This window comes from Chlamydotis macqueenii, chromosome 2, assembly GCF_036417535.1.
Source record: "Chlamydotis macqueenii isolate bChlMac1 chromosome 2, bChlMac1.mat, whole genome shotgun sequence".
NCBI classification, from domain to species: domain Eukaryota; kingdom Metazoa; phylum Chordata; class Aves; order Otidiformes; family Otididae; genus Chlamydotis; species Chlamydotis macqueenii.
Genome location: NC_141557.1, coordinates 155,703,239 through 155,720,011, shown reverse-complemented (window position 1 = coordinate 155,720,011; position 16,773 = coordinate 155,703,239). Strand labels below are relative to the sequence as shown.

The window sequence follows — 16,773 nt, the reverse complement described above, 5'->3', positions numbered from 1 at the left end:
TTTAAAGGGATCATCTAGTCCAACCTCCCTGCAAGGAGCAGGGCCATCTCCAACCAGATCAGGTTGCTCAGAGCCCTGTCCAACGTGGCCTTGAATGTCTCCAGGGATGGGGCACCTACCACCTCTCTGGGCAACTTGTTCCAGTGTTCCACCACCCTCATTGTAAAGAATTTCTTCCTCATATCTAGTCCAAATCTACCCTCTGTCACTTCAAAACGATGATCCTTTGTTCTATCACAAGAGGCCCTACTAAAAAGTTTGTCCCCATCTTTCTTATAAACCCCCATTAGGTACTGGAAGTCCACTACAAGGTGTCCCCAGTAACTCCTCTTCTCGAGACTGAACAGCCCCAACTCTCTCACAACCTGTCCTCATAGGAGAGGTGCTCCAGCCCTCTGATCATCCTCGTGGCCCTCCTCTGGATTCACTCCAACAGGTCTACATCCTTCTTATGTTGGGAGGCCCAGAGCTGGATGCAGTACTCCAGGTGGGGTCTCACGAGACCGGAGTATAGGGGCAGAATCACTTCCTCGACCTGCTGGCCGTGCTTCTTTTCATGCAGCCTAGGATACAGTTGGCCTTCTAGGCTGTGAGCATACATTGCTGGATCATGTCCAGCTTTTAATTCACCAGTACCTGAAAGTGTTTCTTCTTTTCCTTAACCATGTAAACTCTCGGCCAGATCAACTAGCTCAAGCAGTTTGTCACTAACCACATAAGGACCACTCCTGGTGCCAGGAATTGAACAGGACTGCATGACTAGCTGTGGCTGGAAGGACAACACAGCATCTCAGTAGACCTCAGGTCCACAGTAGCTGCCTTGGAGGTTTTCAAGTCACTCGACCTCAACTCTCAGACTCAATTTCTGCAACTCCCTCTACAGGAAGTTCACTGAGTCCTTGCACCAGACTCTCCTTTTGACTGTTCTCCACCTTCAACCTCCTGATTCTTGTTTCTACACTTTTTTTTTTCTTGCAGCTCCTCATATTTGCTAGGAAACAGTCTCCTTTTTATTGGTAAGAATGTGATCAGCTACCAGCTCTCTTGTATCAACTTCCTCTGTATGTGTGCAGCATGGCTCGCTGAAATGGGTTTTGTGTGCTCTGTAGTTTGCTTTCTATTATGTGGAGCAAGGATGCACGGTGAGAAAGACCTTATAAAAAACCAGTCCACTTTCATATCTTATTTCTTATTGTTATTTGCTCTGTGGTTTTTAAGAAATAAATTCACTGTCCTGACATATTCCATAGCATATACGTACTACGTAGTGTCACCCAAACCCTCTTTTCTTTAAGAAAATTTGTCATTTTGGTTCCCCAATGCAATAAAAGTAAGACTCACATCATGAGACTAAATTAAACACAAACATGCACATAAAGGCTATGTTCACAGAGTGCCTCCAACCTAAACTCACCAAACAGTGATGTGTGTACAGACCTGGAGAGGCAGAGCCAGCCCATGGGAAACATTAGATACAGGGACTTAAGAGAAATTTAGCCCATCTGTTAACATAGTTCCTAGCACTTGTTTCCTCTGAAGGCATTACCTAAAATGTTTATAACTTCTTTATTTCTGTCCAAGTAATTTAGCAAGTATTTACATTTTAATAGCTTTGGACAGAAAAGACTATCTAGGTCCTTCAGCATGATCTTCTACATACTACCAGGCAGAGAATTTCTGAGGTCCACAGCTTCTGGTTAAATCAGCATTAAAGTGCCTCTGATTAGATACTCTACAAATTTATGGCAAAATGTATTTGTATAAATATTAAAAATACCTATAGAAATACTCAGAATGAAAATGGACAGACAGCAAACAGTTGGTGGGGAGTCCTGCATAGATTCAAGGCTGGAACTTGCCTTTTTTCTTGAGGTGCTTGCATGCATTAACATATAGATAGAGAAATTATTCTTTTTAATAAACAAAGTCCCAAACCTGTATTAATTCATAGCCTGTATGATCTTTTGCAAGAAAGGACATGAATATCGTGGTCATCACTCTGGTTACTTTCATACACCTGGATGAACAAGCACTTCTGCAGATGATCAAAGGGGTTTCTTACCGAGCCACAGTAGCATTCCAGGTTTCCACCCAAGCAAATGGCTCTGGGGAACTGAAGCGCCTCTCTGCAAGCGGAGGTGCAGCATAGGGGATCCCCAGAAACTGGCTGACATTTCTCCACTCTGAGCCAATGCGGATCACCTGGGATTTGCCTATCACAACTCCATGGGATGGGATGTACACAGATGGGGTTAAATCAGATTCAGAAATAGGCAGGAATAAATCTATCGAGAGAAGAATAGAGAAAAAATAATTTGCTTTTGCAAGTTAGTACCATTTCAGAAATTACAATTAATCCCATTTCCCATGTTAAGTGTCTAATTCACTTTTTTAAATGAAACATAGATAAGTTTGTATTATTCTCTTTCTGGAAAATACTTCATATTATGCTAGATGTTAGCTGCTGGATATGAACATTTAACTTTCCAAACCCTTACTAAAACATTTCGTCCAGATTGGACATAACATTAGAGTATAAATCTGAGCATTTCTACAAAAAGGGAGAGAGATTTTCAGACTTCCTTGTCTCCTTCGACTCTAAAAAGCACAATGTTAAACCTTTAAATGTTTACAGGAAGTCAGAGAGAGGAAAGATAACCACACAGCTCATTACTTTGGAATCAGAAAAGACTTGTACTTCAGTCCCCCTTCCAGTAGCTGTTTTACTATGTGAGATGGAAGACCTTCAACAGAAGGCACTGAGCGCAACCCATGTCTGAATTCCCTACATCCTTGAAGTAGCAATCATCAATGCAAGTACTTGCTTGAACAATCAGGCACATGCATGCCTTCTACACGCCAGAGAAGGGAATGCGAGGTTTTAGGGTACCAGAGAGCCTTCATCACCATCTCTTGCCTTACACTCTGTTGTGAATAGTGCCATTTTCTTCCACAGAACTTACGTCAGTATCTACATGTTAGATCAAGCATAATTGCTATCTGAATTTATTTTTTGCTTTCAGAAAATTATGAAATATTAGGGTGTTATCGTTTGATCAATTTTTTTTTTAAATACAAGAATTATCTGAATTGTAGGCTATCTATCCAAAGAATAGGTTTTCCAATAATGCCTTACTTTAAAACATAGCTAAGTGATATCTCATACTTCCTCTTCTAAAACAATGTATTTGATAGGCAGGAACAAAATTCTAAGTCATGTGACTAAAACCAAAACTGTACATAAATACACAAACACACAAGTCTAGCATTTATATCTCAATCTGTGATTTTGGTTTACTTGGCAATGGTAAACATCTTTTTCTCTCATCAAGTTTTAACCTAGAAGGTTCTCATTGATTTGTCAGTTCTTCAGAGAAATCTCAGTGAAGAGAAAAGGAAATATTTCTTTTCTCCCCTCTTATTGTTACCTGGTTTCTAATCACTTCTAACAAAATAAATATATCAGTATTACATGAAAGGAAAGGAGTCTCTTTTAAAATCAAGGGCGAAAAAAAAAACCCAAAACTTAGAGTTACAAGTAAGTACATAGCCAAATAATACACAAATGTCTACACAACATCTATTTCTCTCTTAAATCATTTTCACGTCTTTAAAATGTTACTTCATCTTGGTTTAGGGGTTTATTTTTTGGTTTTGTTTGCTTGTTTTCTCCAGACATGGTCCTTAAGACTTTCAATGGACAGTGGGTTTTCAACACTCTTTGTTATTCTCACAGTTTAAAAAGAAGAAGATATAGAAAGATCTTCTGCAGGTGAAAAGGAAGGAGCTGGACATTCATTACTGGTTTTTTGTTTGTTTTTACCATTCTGGACTTTCCAAAACATCTTTCATAGACCTAACTTACTTTATTATACCTGCTTCAACACTAGATGACAAAATGATTATTTTTGTGCATTTTTATAAAAAGTGTCTGGGGACATTTTCCAATCCAGCTTGTATGTAACTCCGCTGAAGAAGAAATGGACAATTGTCTAGGAGACATGGGTATTGCTTTATGTCTAGTGATGATTTCCTCACCTACATGCACAAGAATTGTGCACAGGCCACCACAGTTGAGTTCTTTCCTCCACAGTTTTAATATGCTCTTACCTTGTCTCCTATAGATATACGTAGCTGGCTCTTTGAGTAAAACCCGGCAGCTGTGCCCTTGCAGATCATGTGTGCATATCTGTGTATCAGGGTAGAAAAGGCATCTTATTGCTGAAGGCTGGATTTCCAGAGTAACCAGTGTACATAACTGGTTCTTTGAACAAGCTGTGAGGTCAAATGTGAAGAAAAAGAGCCAGTATTATTAAAGACTGAGGTAAAAAAAAAAAAACAAAAAAAAACAAAAAAAACAAACCAAACAAAACCAAACAAACCAAAACTGAATGAATCTACTTTTTCTTCATCTCTAATAGTCAGATGACCATCTTCAACAAGGGTCAGTCCAATGTTTTCTTTAGATCTCCAATAATGGGACATAAATGTCTCCAGATTCACAGAACATTTTCCAAAGTAGGGAAAGAACAAAAGGTTATATTTGTTTGGTTTTAAAAGAGAGCAATACAGCAAGAGAACTGGTATCACAGGTTTTAGAAGAAGAAAAACATCTTCTAATAAAGTACTGAGGATCTCAACTGAATTCAAACAGTTCCCAGGGACCCGCAGAATAAGAAAAGTGGCCCTCTCACTTATCCCAGTTTGTACGCAGAGGTGAGTATCCAACATTTTCCTTCAGAAAGCTTCCTTCAAATAGTTGAGGGAAAAGGAAAGGGAAAAAAATTACACCGCTGACCTTCATAAGATGAAGACCATCTACTGCAGAAAGTGGCACCATTCCACAGACCATCTTCTGCAGTAGGTGGAGGCAATAACTTGACTTGTCTCTATTTCTACTGCTGTGTGGCATTTGAGGATTTGCCAGTCATGTGAAGTTAAAGGATTCTTTGCTGTCTAGTCAGGGTACTGATTAAAGGAGTTCCCTTTGTTGTTACCACAACCCAACCCCTGCTTCATCCCAGGTCTCAGTTAACCTGCCCTCACACACCACAGCTACAACTTACTTTAGATACTGGTAGGTGGCTCTACCATCTGTCTCGCTCGATGAGCCTCCCTTAACTTTTCTTTAGGAAACAATGATATCATTCCTTTAATTATTCACTACAATATTCTTCATGTTGTACAATGCCCGGAGAAGCAAGAGAACTCTGCACCCAAGAGGTCTCAAAATTACAAAATCACTGTAGGGCATTTTATGTCTATTATATCTTTCATTAGATAAACTATTTCAGAAACACTGAGGTAGTCTTAAAAAAAAAAAAGTAAAATCAGTGTATCTATGTCAAGGAGGCGGGGGAGATATTCTTGGATTTTCAGGCTCACAAGCCAGTATTTTCTGCAAGCTATGAATAACCATTTCTTACCTGATAGACAAAGGTCTCTGGCAGTGGAGAAGTCATTGGATATATCTCTACTAACTTGCACAACTTCAAAGTTTGAGATGGATGAATCCAGAAGAACAGAGGACATGTTTAAGGGTTGCCATATATCTGAATACTCTGAAAATGAACCATAAAAAAACAATATAAGTAGGAAAATCAGTAAAAACTTCAGAGGAAAATAATATAGAAGTAAAAGCACTGGGGAGTTCTGCAAGTAAAGATTTTCACTTCCTTTGCATCAACTGGGAATAAATGAAATATAATATTCAAAGGCTTCTGATTGACTAGAGGGTTCAGTGTCATCTTCAGAGGTCATGTACAACTAGGTTTACACAGATATTCAGTTAAAAGAGACAAATCAGGAGCAGCTCCATCCAGGTTTGCATGTAAATCCCATTCATTTAAATAAAAGGTTTCTGATTTAAAATTATGGGCCTAATTACATTAAAGGACATAGGTCCTAATGCTTGCACATGAGTTCTTGAGAACATACAGCAACTAACTCCTTTGAAAGCAAGTCAGGATCCTGCATGTGACTGAGCACTTCCAGAACCCCCAGACATCCACATCTGTATCTACAACAGGAGATCGTTTCCTGATGTAGGCTTCACCTCAGTCACCTGCAAGGTAGATGTCTATCTACGTCTGAGTTAATTGCACTAAACTCTTTGTGCTATCAGGACAGTTTTAATTTACAGTATCTCTACCTGTGACTAGCCAGAATGGAGATGTCTATGTTGCCTGCATACATTTACATACAGAGAGTAAGTCTTGACCTTACAGACTAAGTGAAAATGGTTTTTGAAAATGTCAGCTTTTCTCTTCTCTTCCCTTACAAGCAATTGACCAAATTCTCACAGAAGCACACACAATTTTCAAAGATTTACAGATTTTTTTTTAAAGGTCACAAGGATTATTTGGATCATTTAAATTTTATTTCCTAGACAGAATTACATTAAATTTGATGTCCTAATGTCATATAAATGCTATATAATTAAGATTTAATTCTACTTCATACATATATATGCACATATACATAAATATGTACATATTTATATATACACATGTATTATATATACACAAACATGTATATTCACATATACACATGTATACATGCACATACATGTGTGAGCGTATATATACACATACACACTAACTCTAGTATTCACCAAGAATTATTCTTCTGTTTCACACTGGATTTAAAAAAAAATGCCGCAAACATTCTTTTCTCCGAACAAACAGATAAAAATATCTGCAGGTTCTCAATTTTGCACACAGAAGTAAAAAAAAGAAGGCTTGGGAAAGAATGAGCCTTTAATTACTTTAGTTCGTTTCAAGAGTTCAATATGTTTTAAAAGCAAAAGGGCCCTGCTGTGGCCACCGAGTCCTAAACAGGAGGTTGGCATTACCCTCTCCTTGTAATTGTAGGGTGAGGACAGAGCTGAATCAGCTGTTGCCTTACTATTCCTGGTGAGCAGCTCTTGCACTGTTGCTTGAGTTCATTTACCACACAGATGGAAAAGTTGCGACTGTTCATTTCATTAAAGATTTCTTTTAGTCTTGAGAAATGGTGACTTGCAAAGATGGCCAAAGTTTCCTTCCTTCTCCTCCTCACAGAAAGACACCTGTGACCACACCACTAAACATCAAATCTGAAGCTGAGGTCTGGGGTTCATATAATCAGATCTGCCGCACGCCTTCCTTGCAACTGGGAAATTCTGGCATTGACATGTTTGTCCAGTTGATGAAAAATCAGGACCCAAAACAGACCACAGACTAGCCTGGTTGCATCGTTCCTCGAGCAAATATGTAGGGAATAGTAGTGACTAAATTAAATTTCAAAATTATTTTATTCCAATTATTTTATTTAAGGAGCGGTTCATTTTGAGTGCACTCACCAAGCATGTGCAGGACAACCAGAGGATCAGGTCCAACTAGTACGGGCTCATGAAAGGCAAGTTCTGCGTGACCCACCTGATCTCCTTCTATGACCAGGTGACCCGCTTGGTGAATGAGGGAAAGGCTGTGGAAGTTATCTACCTGGACTTTAGTAAAGCCTTTGACACTGTCTCCCACAGCATTCTCCTAGAGAAGCTCATGGCTTAGACAGGTGTACTCTGCAATGGGTTAAAAAATGTTTGGATGTTTGAGCCCACAGAGTTGTAGTGAATGGAGTTAAATCCAGTTGGCGGCTGGTCACAAGTGGTGTTCCACAGTGCTCGGTTTTGGGGATAGTCTTGTTTAGTATCTTTATCAATGATCTGGATGAGGGGGTTGAGTGCTCCCTCAGTAAGTTTGCAGATGACACCAAACTGGGCAAGAGTATCGACCTGCTTGGGGGTAGGAAGGCTCTTCAGAGGGATATTGACAGGCTGGACCAATGGGCCAAGGTGAACTGTATGAGGTTCAACAACGCCAAGTGCTGGGTCTTGCACTTCAGTCACAACAACCCCATGCAACACTACAGGCTTGGGGAAGAGTGGCTGGAAAGCTGCCTGGTGAAGAAGGACACAGGGATACTGGCTGATAGCCAGCTGAATGTCAGCCAGCAGTGTGCCCAGGTGGCCAACAGGGCCAATAGCATCCTGGCTTGCATCAGAAATAGTGTGGCCAGCAGGAGTAGGGAAGTGATCATACCCCTGTACTCAGCACTGTTGAGATTGCATAGAATCATAGAATGGTTAGGGTTGGAAGGGACCTTCAAAGGTCATCTAGTCCAACCCCCCTGCAAGGAGCAGGGACACCCTGACTGGATCAGGTTGCTCAGTGCCTCATCCAGCCTGGCCTTGAACGTTTCCAGGGATGGGGCCTCCACCACCTTTCTGGGCAACCTGTTCCAGTGTTCTATAACTCGCGTCGTAAAAAATTTTTTCCTAATTTCTAATCTAAATCTACCCCCCTCTATTTTAAAACCATTACCTCTCGTCCTAAAAACTATTACCATTACTCGTCCTGAACTGTGTTCAGTTTTGGGCCCCTCAGTACGAGAAGGACATTGAGTTGCTGGAGCGTGTCCAGAGAAGGACAATGAAGCTGTCCTGGTCTGGAGCACAAGTCTTATGAGGAGCAGCTGAGACAACTGGGATTGTTTAGTTTGGAGAAGAGGCGGCTGAGGGAAGATCTCATCGCTCTCTACAACTACCTGAGAGGAGGTTGTAGTGAGGTGGGTGTCGGTCTCTTCTCCCAAGTAACAAGCGATACGATGAGAGGAAATGGCCTCAAGTTACATCAGGGGAGGTTTAGATTGGATATTAGGAAACACTTCTTTACTGAAAGAATGGTCAAGCATTGGAACAGGCTGCCCAGGGAAGTGGTGGCGTCACCACACCTGGAGGTGTTCAAAAAATGTGTAGATGTGGCACTTCAGGACACGGTTTAATAGGCATTGTGGTGTTGGGTTGATAGTTGGACTTGAGGATCTTTTCCAACCTAAATTATTTGAATAATAGAATCATAGAATAATTAATGACAACGTAAGGCAACTGCTACAACCCAGGGCTCTATGTTGATGCTAAAAGTCTTTGCTTTTGCAACGTAAATCCTTTCCAAGGAAGTGTAAACCTCAAGCATGGGTTATCTCCCAGAGGTCAAGCTGAAAAAACTGATGTGCTACCAGCATTGTCAAGGCTGTTACCTTAGTACTAGCTCCTTTGCACTGCCCCTTGCTGAAGAAAATGTCTGATGAAGTGGAGTGATGAACCAACCTACTGTACTACATATACCTTCCCAAACACCCCAGCCATAGTTCCCGCCTGTGAACTAGAGGAAAGGAAGTAGCACTGAGTCCCATGGGTCCCTTACAAGCACTTCAAAATCATTCTATTCCTATTATATTTGGGAGCAACTCTTCTAAGAGAGAGGGTGAAAGTATCCAGCTAAAAGAAACGAAGGTTAATTTGGTATTGCACTGTTATATGTTAAAGACCACAAGCATACTTGATATCATAGAGTAGTAAAGTCATCATCAGCACTATATTCACAATGAATCTGAACTAGTAAGGGAGCAATGACCTTGCAATCACAGCTTGACTTGTGCAACAGATCCACTGCACTTCATTTTTTTTCTTCCCCTTAGGCACTGACTAATCATTTTAGAGGAACACAGTTATTTTAGTCATGCAGAAATTAGTAAATTTCATATTGTCAATGGTTTCTCTATTTTAAAACAGGTCTCTGACATGAACTGTTGCATGACTTGTATTAGAAAATTTCAGCTTCTACATCTAGGGTGACAGTTTGTGGCATTTATTTAGAAAGATACTTGAAATGGAGAGTTAACCACTACATCCTCTCCAGAGGTTATCTGCCTGCACTACTAGATCCCCCAGGTCTTACTTTTCCAAATCATATCTTTTTGGTTTGTGTTGTGGTTTGTTTTTTTTTTTTTTTCCTGAAAACATGAACAAGAAAATATTTTTTATATCAATATGACTTAAACGATGTTTTTACACGAGAGCAATGTTGCCATCTTGTACTGTGTACAGTACTACTAACTGAGGTCCTGCTACTGGAACAAGTAATCTCTCTAAGTTCAGACACAAAGCTTCAAATTACTAGCTGTGGTTCTTTCAAAAAAGAGCCCTGTCTGGATTCCATTATAGGTCAACAAGTCTGGGTGGTTTCGGAGTAATTTCACCAGACTGACTCTTCGCATAGTCTCCCTAACTCATCAAGTGACCTCGGGCAAGGCTCATAATCCTCATATAGCTCCGTATGTCCACAGGTCAAACATTCAGAAGTGTTCTTACTAAGCTAAATTCTACACTCTTAGGAAAGAAATTCAAAACAATTCCACAAAAGCAAAATTAATCTCTTGGATTTACACCTGTGACACTTGAATTTGGCCTCCTGTATCTACTTCGCTGAGATTTACTAGCTTATGATTCTTAAAATCTTTTGAAGGTACTCAAATTAAGCTTGTGAGTGCACACTGTGATTATAAGGTACATGCACTGTGTTCTATATTTGTTCACAAACTGGATTTCCTTGGCTGATCTAAACCTGCCTTGTCTAGAAACAGCTCTCATGAGGCACACAGCTGCAAACTGGCACTGCTTTACTGAAAATGCCTAGTGCACCTGATGGGCTGGAAGATTTTTCTGGTTTATATATAGGTTAAGCTCTGAACTTCCAAACCACATTTTGGCAAATGCTTTGATTGGATAATTATAGCAGTCTGAATCCAGTCAGTCCTGTAACTTTTATTGTGAAATTATAGACGTCCCACACAGAGACCCTCTCTCTTCCAGATGTTCTTGTTTGGGGAGGCAAGGTTTAAGACTGGATTTGCGAAAGGACTCACACTGGCCTTACTCTGTTCTGACTCAAGTCACAAGACTGGAATAGATCTCGTAGGGACACAGAGTTCAGCCTCCCACTTTCACAAGCAATGACATTATAAAATCCTTTTCATAAAGTCAACAAAAGTTTCATCACTGACTTCAGTGGAAGCAAAGAGGGGTGGGTTCTGAGTGTGCTGGAAAATTTGACATTTGGTATAAGGAAATAGAGATACAGAAGTGCAATAAAATAAGAAGTTAAGTTTAGAAGAAAGTTTATGAAGTTGAGGAGGTACATAAATCAGATGAGGTTAAAATGAGGTTAAGCAGGTACATCAATCAGGGTCCAGTGTGCCTAATTTATGTTTGAAAGACAAATTCTGATCTTAATTTTGAAATTTGTAAGCTATATTTAATAGCCCCGCCTCAAGCCAAAAACATGCTTACAGACAGAACTCAGTGCTTTATATTCCTAGCATTCAGAGTTTTTTTCCAATGAAGATTGCTAACCTGTCTGTATACCAACAATCTCCAAAAACAACAAATCCTCAACTCAGAGTGGACTTGCACAAAGCATGCTCTTTCAAAAATACAGTTGCTTCTCATTTTTGTCCATCCACTGAGATCAGAATAATTAAAAATGGGTAATTTTCTTAAAATTGCTGCATAATAACTATAATCACACCTCAGACAAACATGCCCCAAACTAACAAACGTGTTATTTATGGCCTTTAGCAGTGAGCAATCTTGCTATGCTGATGTTAAATGCAAGCTTTCTGCCTCCTTCAGTAGTGCCAATTATAGTAAATGGTATAGTAATAGGATACTAAAAATGTACCAGATATTTATCCAGGTTTTAAAAAAAAAAAAAGCTATTTTCAAAAGACTAAAATCCTCATGTTTACAAACAGAGCAAAAAATCAAACTTAAGGCCAATAATAGAGTAACTCTACACCAGAGGTTCAGTATTCTGTGCGGGGGCATGGTAGATAGTTCCTGAAGAAGGATAAAAAAGGTGTCTTTGTTTCACACCAAAGATCTCTCTGACATATCCTCAGCATTGTTGGAAACCAGGAAGACAAATGATAGTATTAATCATCAAACTCAGCTACATCAGCACCTGAACTACTATAAGCATCTCTGTTGAGAATGGAAATGCTCCAGGTGCTGAGAGCTCAACGAGAAATTTATTCCCATGTCAGAAAATCCCACAGCCACTGCTCAGTCCTGCATTGAGGGAATGACTGCAAATCATTAGGGGATAACAGGAGACAGAAACAAGAAGGGCCTAACAGATCATTACATTCGTATGCCTCTGTGCTTACTCAATGAATTAGTTGATTTGGATGGGGTGAGAATGGAGCCCATATGATCCCTTCACATATGTATATGATTGCAGAGAACACCATTTAAGGGCCATTGTCTTCTAGCAGTTGCCAGATCTAACATAGGTAGCCCCGTCTTTTTAAAACTGAGGAACCTGAAGACACAAATGCTTATTAAATTTTGGATAGTGTATACAATTCATAAATCTCATAATAAATTACAAAAGCAGAAGTTATATACCAGTGTCATTCCTCCCTTCCACATGCACAGGAATATTTTCAGCACAAGTGTTCCTTCTAAAAAGCCAGATAACATGTTTCATAGATTGTTTTGCTTCCTTCAGTCTTAATTGTAAGGACGTAAAAAATTCCACAGCTCAAACCCCTGTGCACAAACGATTTGAATAATGGCATTAAATGTAAAATAACAATATATAAAAGCTTTTCTGTTCTTCCCATATCTTACAGCTGGCTGCAGAAAGTTCCATCTCAAATCTAATTATGAGACCTGACTGTTTTCTCTTTTACGTAACATTCCTCCATATTCACATAACTCAGCGGAGTTGTCATTTAAATGCCAGTGTAGGTAAACCAAGACTGCAGCATGACATATTAGCATTTTCAGCACCGCCTGTCTTAAAATAACAGCTGTCCTCCCTTCATTAAAGGTCACAGACAATACCTGAAACTCACCACAGATGGTTCCATACTCAGTGTCACCACAGCACATTAGCTTCTTCAGGGGAAAAAATGCTCCAAACATAACAAATCGGACTTTCCCAGTCTATTTTTCAAGCATTATTTCTCAGATAACAGAAACTAACTAGAAATCACAACAGACCAGCAGGAGTGTGCTCTGCTCCATCTGATAGATGTACAGAAGACAAATAAAAGTATTCACTTAGTTGAAGACAAAAAAAACACACTCAGTTATACGCACTACAGATTATTGATGAAGACGACCTGAAGAGTTTAACCTTTTATCAGAAAGTATATTGCAAGAATACAAATAGGTCAAAGGTGTTGAAGAAACAACAAAGCAACTAAAATTCAGATAAAAGGCACTAAGGATACTGTGCAGCTCACCTCCCTCTGCCAGACAGCAGCGACCTACAGGCTTTACAGAGCACTTAATTCCTCTTTTTTTTTTTTGCAGGCTAATGAGGCATCTAATGAGTGTTAGAAATGCCCAGCAGTGCTGCTTGTAGGGTTGAGAGGAGCCTCAGGCTGGAGAGAGGAATCACAGGGCTACAGTGGGCTGACGGATGGATAAACCGGTACAAGGCAAAGCACAAGAAGGACCTCAAGTCTTCCCTCTTATTGTGTCTCTTCTCAGGCTAGCCTCACATGGGAAAGGGTTTTGGTTTTTTTTATTTTTAATTTCCCCTTTCAACTCATAAAGCTGCAGTGACGGCAACAGAATTCCCCTTTCTATATGGTGGGACTAATGGGGCTGTTCAGTGCCTTGCAGCCCCTTGGCTCAAGGAGTTCTATCTTCAGGCAGATACTAGGATAAATTAAATCATTCTACCTGTTCCTTGCTGACTTTGGGCTGTTCAAGATTGTATAGGTAAGTTTAAAAAACAAAGCAAAACAAAATAAAATGAGAAAACAGTGAGATTTTCAGTTTAAATAACACAGAAAATGAGACAAATTAAGATTTGGTAACCATCCAAAGAAAAAAAATCTAACTGTGGGTGAGCTGGCTTCACCGTAGAACAAGTTGACAAACAAAATGGTTTGGGGGCCATAAGATTTTCTTTTAAAGACTGTTCTCCAGCTTATTCAGAAAGAAAAGGGAGAATCTTGTCAAGTTTGCTTGTGCTGTTTTTGTTTTTTTTTTTTAAATTAAAGCCTAGCACTTTGACATCTCCAGGGCAGAAGGGTTCTACTGGCTTTTAAGAGATGCTGAAATCTGAAGTGATATCCTTCCACAAGGGCAGAGATGGAGAAGTTGGTATTTAACAATTTGGTCTCTTGCAGGATGTCAAGGATTCCTCAAAATGCAGCTTCTTACAACTACATAAGCCAGCTAATGTAAGATGTTACCTCAGCTTGCAAATCTTGTGCTCCTGACCACCTAAGAAAGACAACAAAGGAGCCAATACTCCTTCTATTAATTTGAACTAGAAAAGTTGATGCATGTGTGAACATGAGAGAGAATACCTATTTCCTCAGAAGGCTAATTATTAAAGCAGTTTCTCCATAAAATTGCTAGACAAAGGTCCTAGCCAGCTTTCAGACAGAGCTGAAAGACAAATTGATGGAAGACAGCTTGATCCAAGAAGCAAGTCTGGCCTTTTTTCCAGCCTGTTGAAGTCCCTCTGAATGGCAGCACACCTGCCCAACGTGTTAGCCTCTCCTCCCAGCCTTTTTTGTCTGCAAACTCACTGCAAGCGCATTCTGTCCCATGGTCCAGGTCATTATTCAAGACATTAAGCAGTATTAGCCCCAGTATCAACTCTCTGGGTACACCAGTGACTGGCCTCCATCTGGATTACAGCTCTGGGGTCAGCATTTCAGCCAGCATTTAGTCCACCTCACTGTTAATTTATCTAGAACTTACTTCATCAGTTTCTATGTGGATGTAATGTGAGACAGCATCAACAGCCTTTCTGAAGTCCAGATAAACAACATCCACTGCTCTCCCCTCATCCACTTAGACAGTTATTCGGTTGTAGAAGACTAACTGCTTGGTTAGGCATGGTTTTCTCCTTCATAAATCCATGCTGACTACTCCCAAACACCTACTTGTTCTTACCACATCTGGAAATTATTTCCAGGATTAGTTGCTCTATCACCTTCCCAGGGATCAAGGTGAGGTTGAGCAGCCTACAGTTCCCTGGATCCCTTCTTGTCCCTCTTGAAGACAGAGGTAGCATATGTTTTCCTCTCAGCCTCAAGAACTTCCCCCATCACCAAGACCTTTCAAAGGTAACTGAGAGTGGACCCCAATGACCCCAGTCTGCTCCCTCTGCACCGGTGGAAGCATCCTATCAGGTCGCATGAGTTTGTGTGTCCAGCTTGTTCCCTAACCCAATCCTCCTCCACTGAGGATAAATCTTCCTTGCGGCAGTCCTTCCCCCTGGTCTCAAGAGCCTGGCAGCTGGACTTACCCGTAAAGACTGAGAAGAAAGCACTAAGTACCATTTTTTCCATATCCATTGCCATCAGGTCTCCTGCCCCATTTAGCAGCAGACCAACATCTCTCATCTTTCTTTTGCTGCACGTGTACTTGTAGAAACCCTTCTTACTGAGGCTTTTTCCTTGTTCTATGGTCCTACATCCCTTTACCCTCTCTATCACGAAGAAAGATGAGTAAAACAAGCAAAGCATCTACTTTCCACAAGACTGAAAATAAGTGCTAATTTGGGTTTCTTAACAATGTTTGGGACTGGAAGGGTTTAGATTAGCTACAAGGAAGAAATTCTTTGCTGTGAGGGTGGTGAGGCACCGGAACAGGTTACCCAAAGAAGTTGTGGATGCCCCATACCTGGAAGTGTTCAAGGCCAGGTTGGATGGGGCTTTGAGTGACCTAGTCTAGGGGAAGGTGTCCCTGCTCCTTGCAGGGGGGTTGGAACTAGATGATCTTTAAGATGCCTTCCAACCGAAACCATTCTGTGATTCTATGATACACATATCATCCACACACACTCATACATATGCACAGACATGACAGCACCCTTTAGCAGTGATATTTTCTCACATCATCTGATTACTACACAGGAGTCACAGTATTTTTTCCCCATATACAAACAATACCACAATGTAGCAAATTCAGACACTGCTAGCTTTTCTATGATGTCCAATTCTAAAATCAGTAATCTTCTATATCATATATTAACATAACATATATAATAAGGAGTTTGGAAACAATGTTTTTGAAAATTTTCCAAAACCTCTGACAAAGTGACAGAGATAACAATCTGACCTAAATAACCAGGCTGGTAATTTCACTATCAAAATGAGGCAGAACAAAAGGACAGATGGTATCCAGTTGCACTTTGAATACATTGCTGCACACACTGATGTCAGAGACCTAAAGTAGAGGATACTAGGTCCTAATTTGTCATCCAGGCTAGTTGTGCTCTTTGTAACTCAGTGACTTCTCCTGATTGTTATCCTCAGCACAACCACTGCAATCCAGAATCCTGCCTCTTCATGGGGGGCTCGCTCACTTGGGTGGTTAACCAGACCTTTGCAAACCAGAGACTTCCCTAGTTGCTCTGCATTTACAAAGATGACCTGGAAATGGGTATGATAGATCAAGATTGTTACTAAGGGTAAGATGAGCCTCTCACTTGCTGTGGCTAACTTCTGGGAAGTTTTTAGGGTTGAAAGCAAATGACAGACAGAAAGGCCTAATTTCCTTAAGTGGTACTTAGGTCACTATTTTCCTAGATTTAAGAAAATAAGAAAAACATAAAAGGAAAATGACAAAATTACTACAAAGCTTCACACTGGAAGGAAGAAAGGTTTAGTAAAGCAGTTTTCTACATCCCATGGGAAAAAGTTTGCAAAGGAGTTGAATTGTCCAACGTACATATTACCTACTAGCTCTTTCCAGCTTTTCACACAAAAATTATTTTTGCTTACCTATAAAGATAGGAGTTTTCCTTCTATTATGTTAAAATGATCATTATAAAAGCACTAATTTTACTAATAATACAAATGCCTTAACATGATCATGACTAGTGGTCATAGATAAGATGATGATACGGTTAG

General features: G+C 40.1%; 1 protein-coding gene across 1 annotated transcript in view; it reads right to left on the bottom strand.

Moving 5' to 3' along the window:
- Nucleotides 1-16,773, bottom strand: part of TG (thyroglobulin) — a 156,175-nt gene that overhangs the window by 75,558 nt on the left and 63,844 nt on the right. The window contains exons 36-38 of the mRNA XM_086742634.1: nt 5,427-5,561; nt 4,111-4,275; nt 2,063-2,285 (exon numbers count right to left, since the gene is read on the bottom strand). Coding sequence (XP_086598760.1) covers nt 2,063-2,285; nt 4,111-4,275; nt 5,427-5,561 — 523 coding nt within the window. The remainder of the gene's footprint in view (nt 1-2,062; nt 2,286-4,110; nt 4,276-5,426; nt 5,562-16,773) is intronic.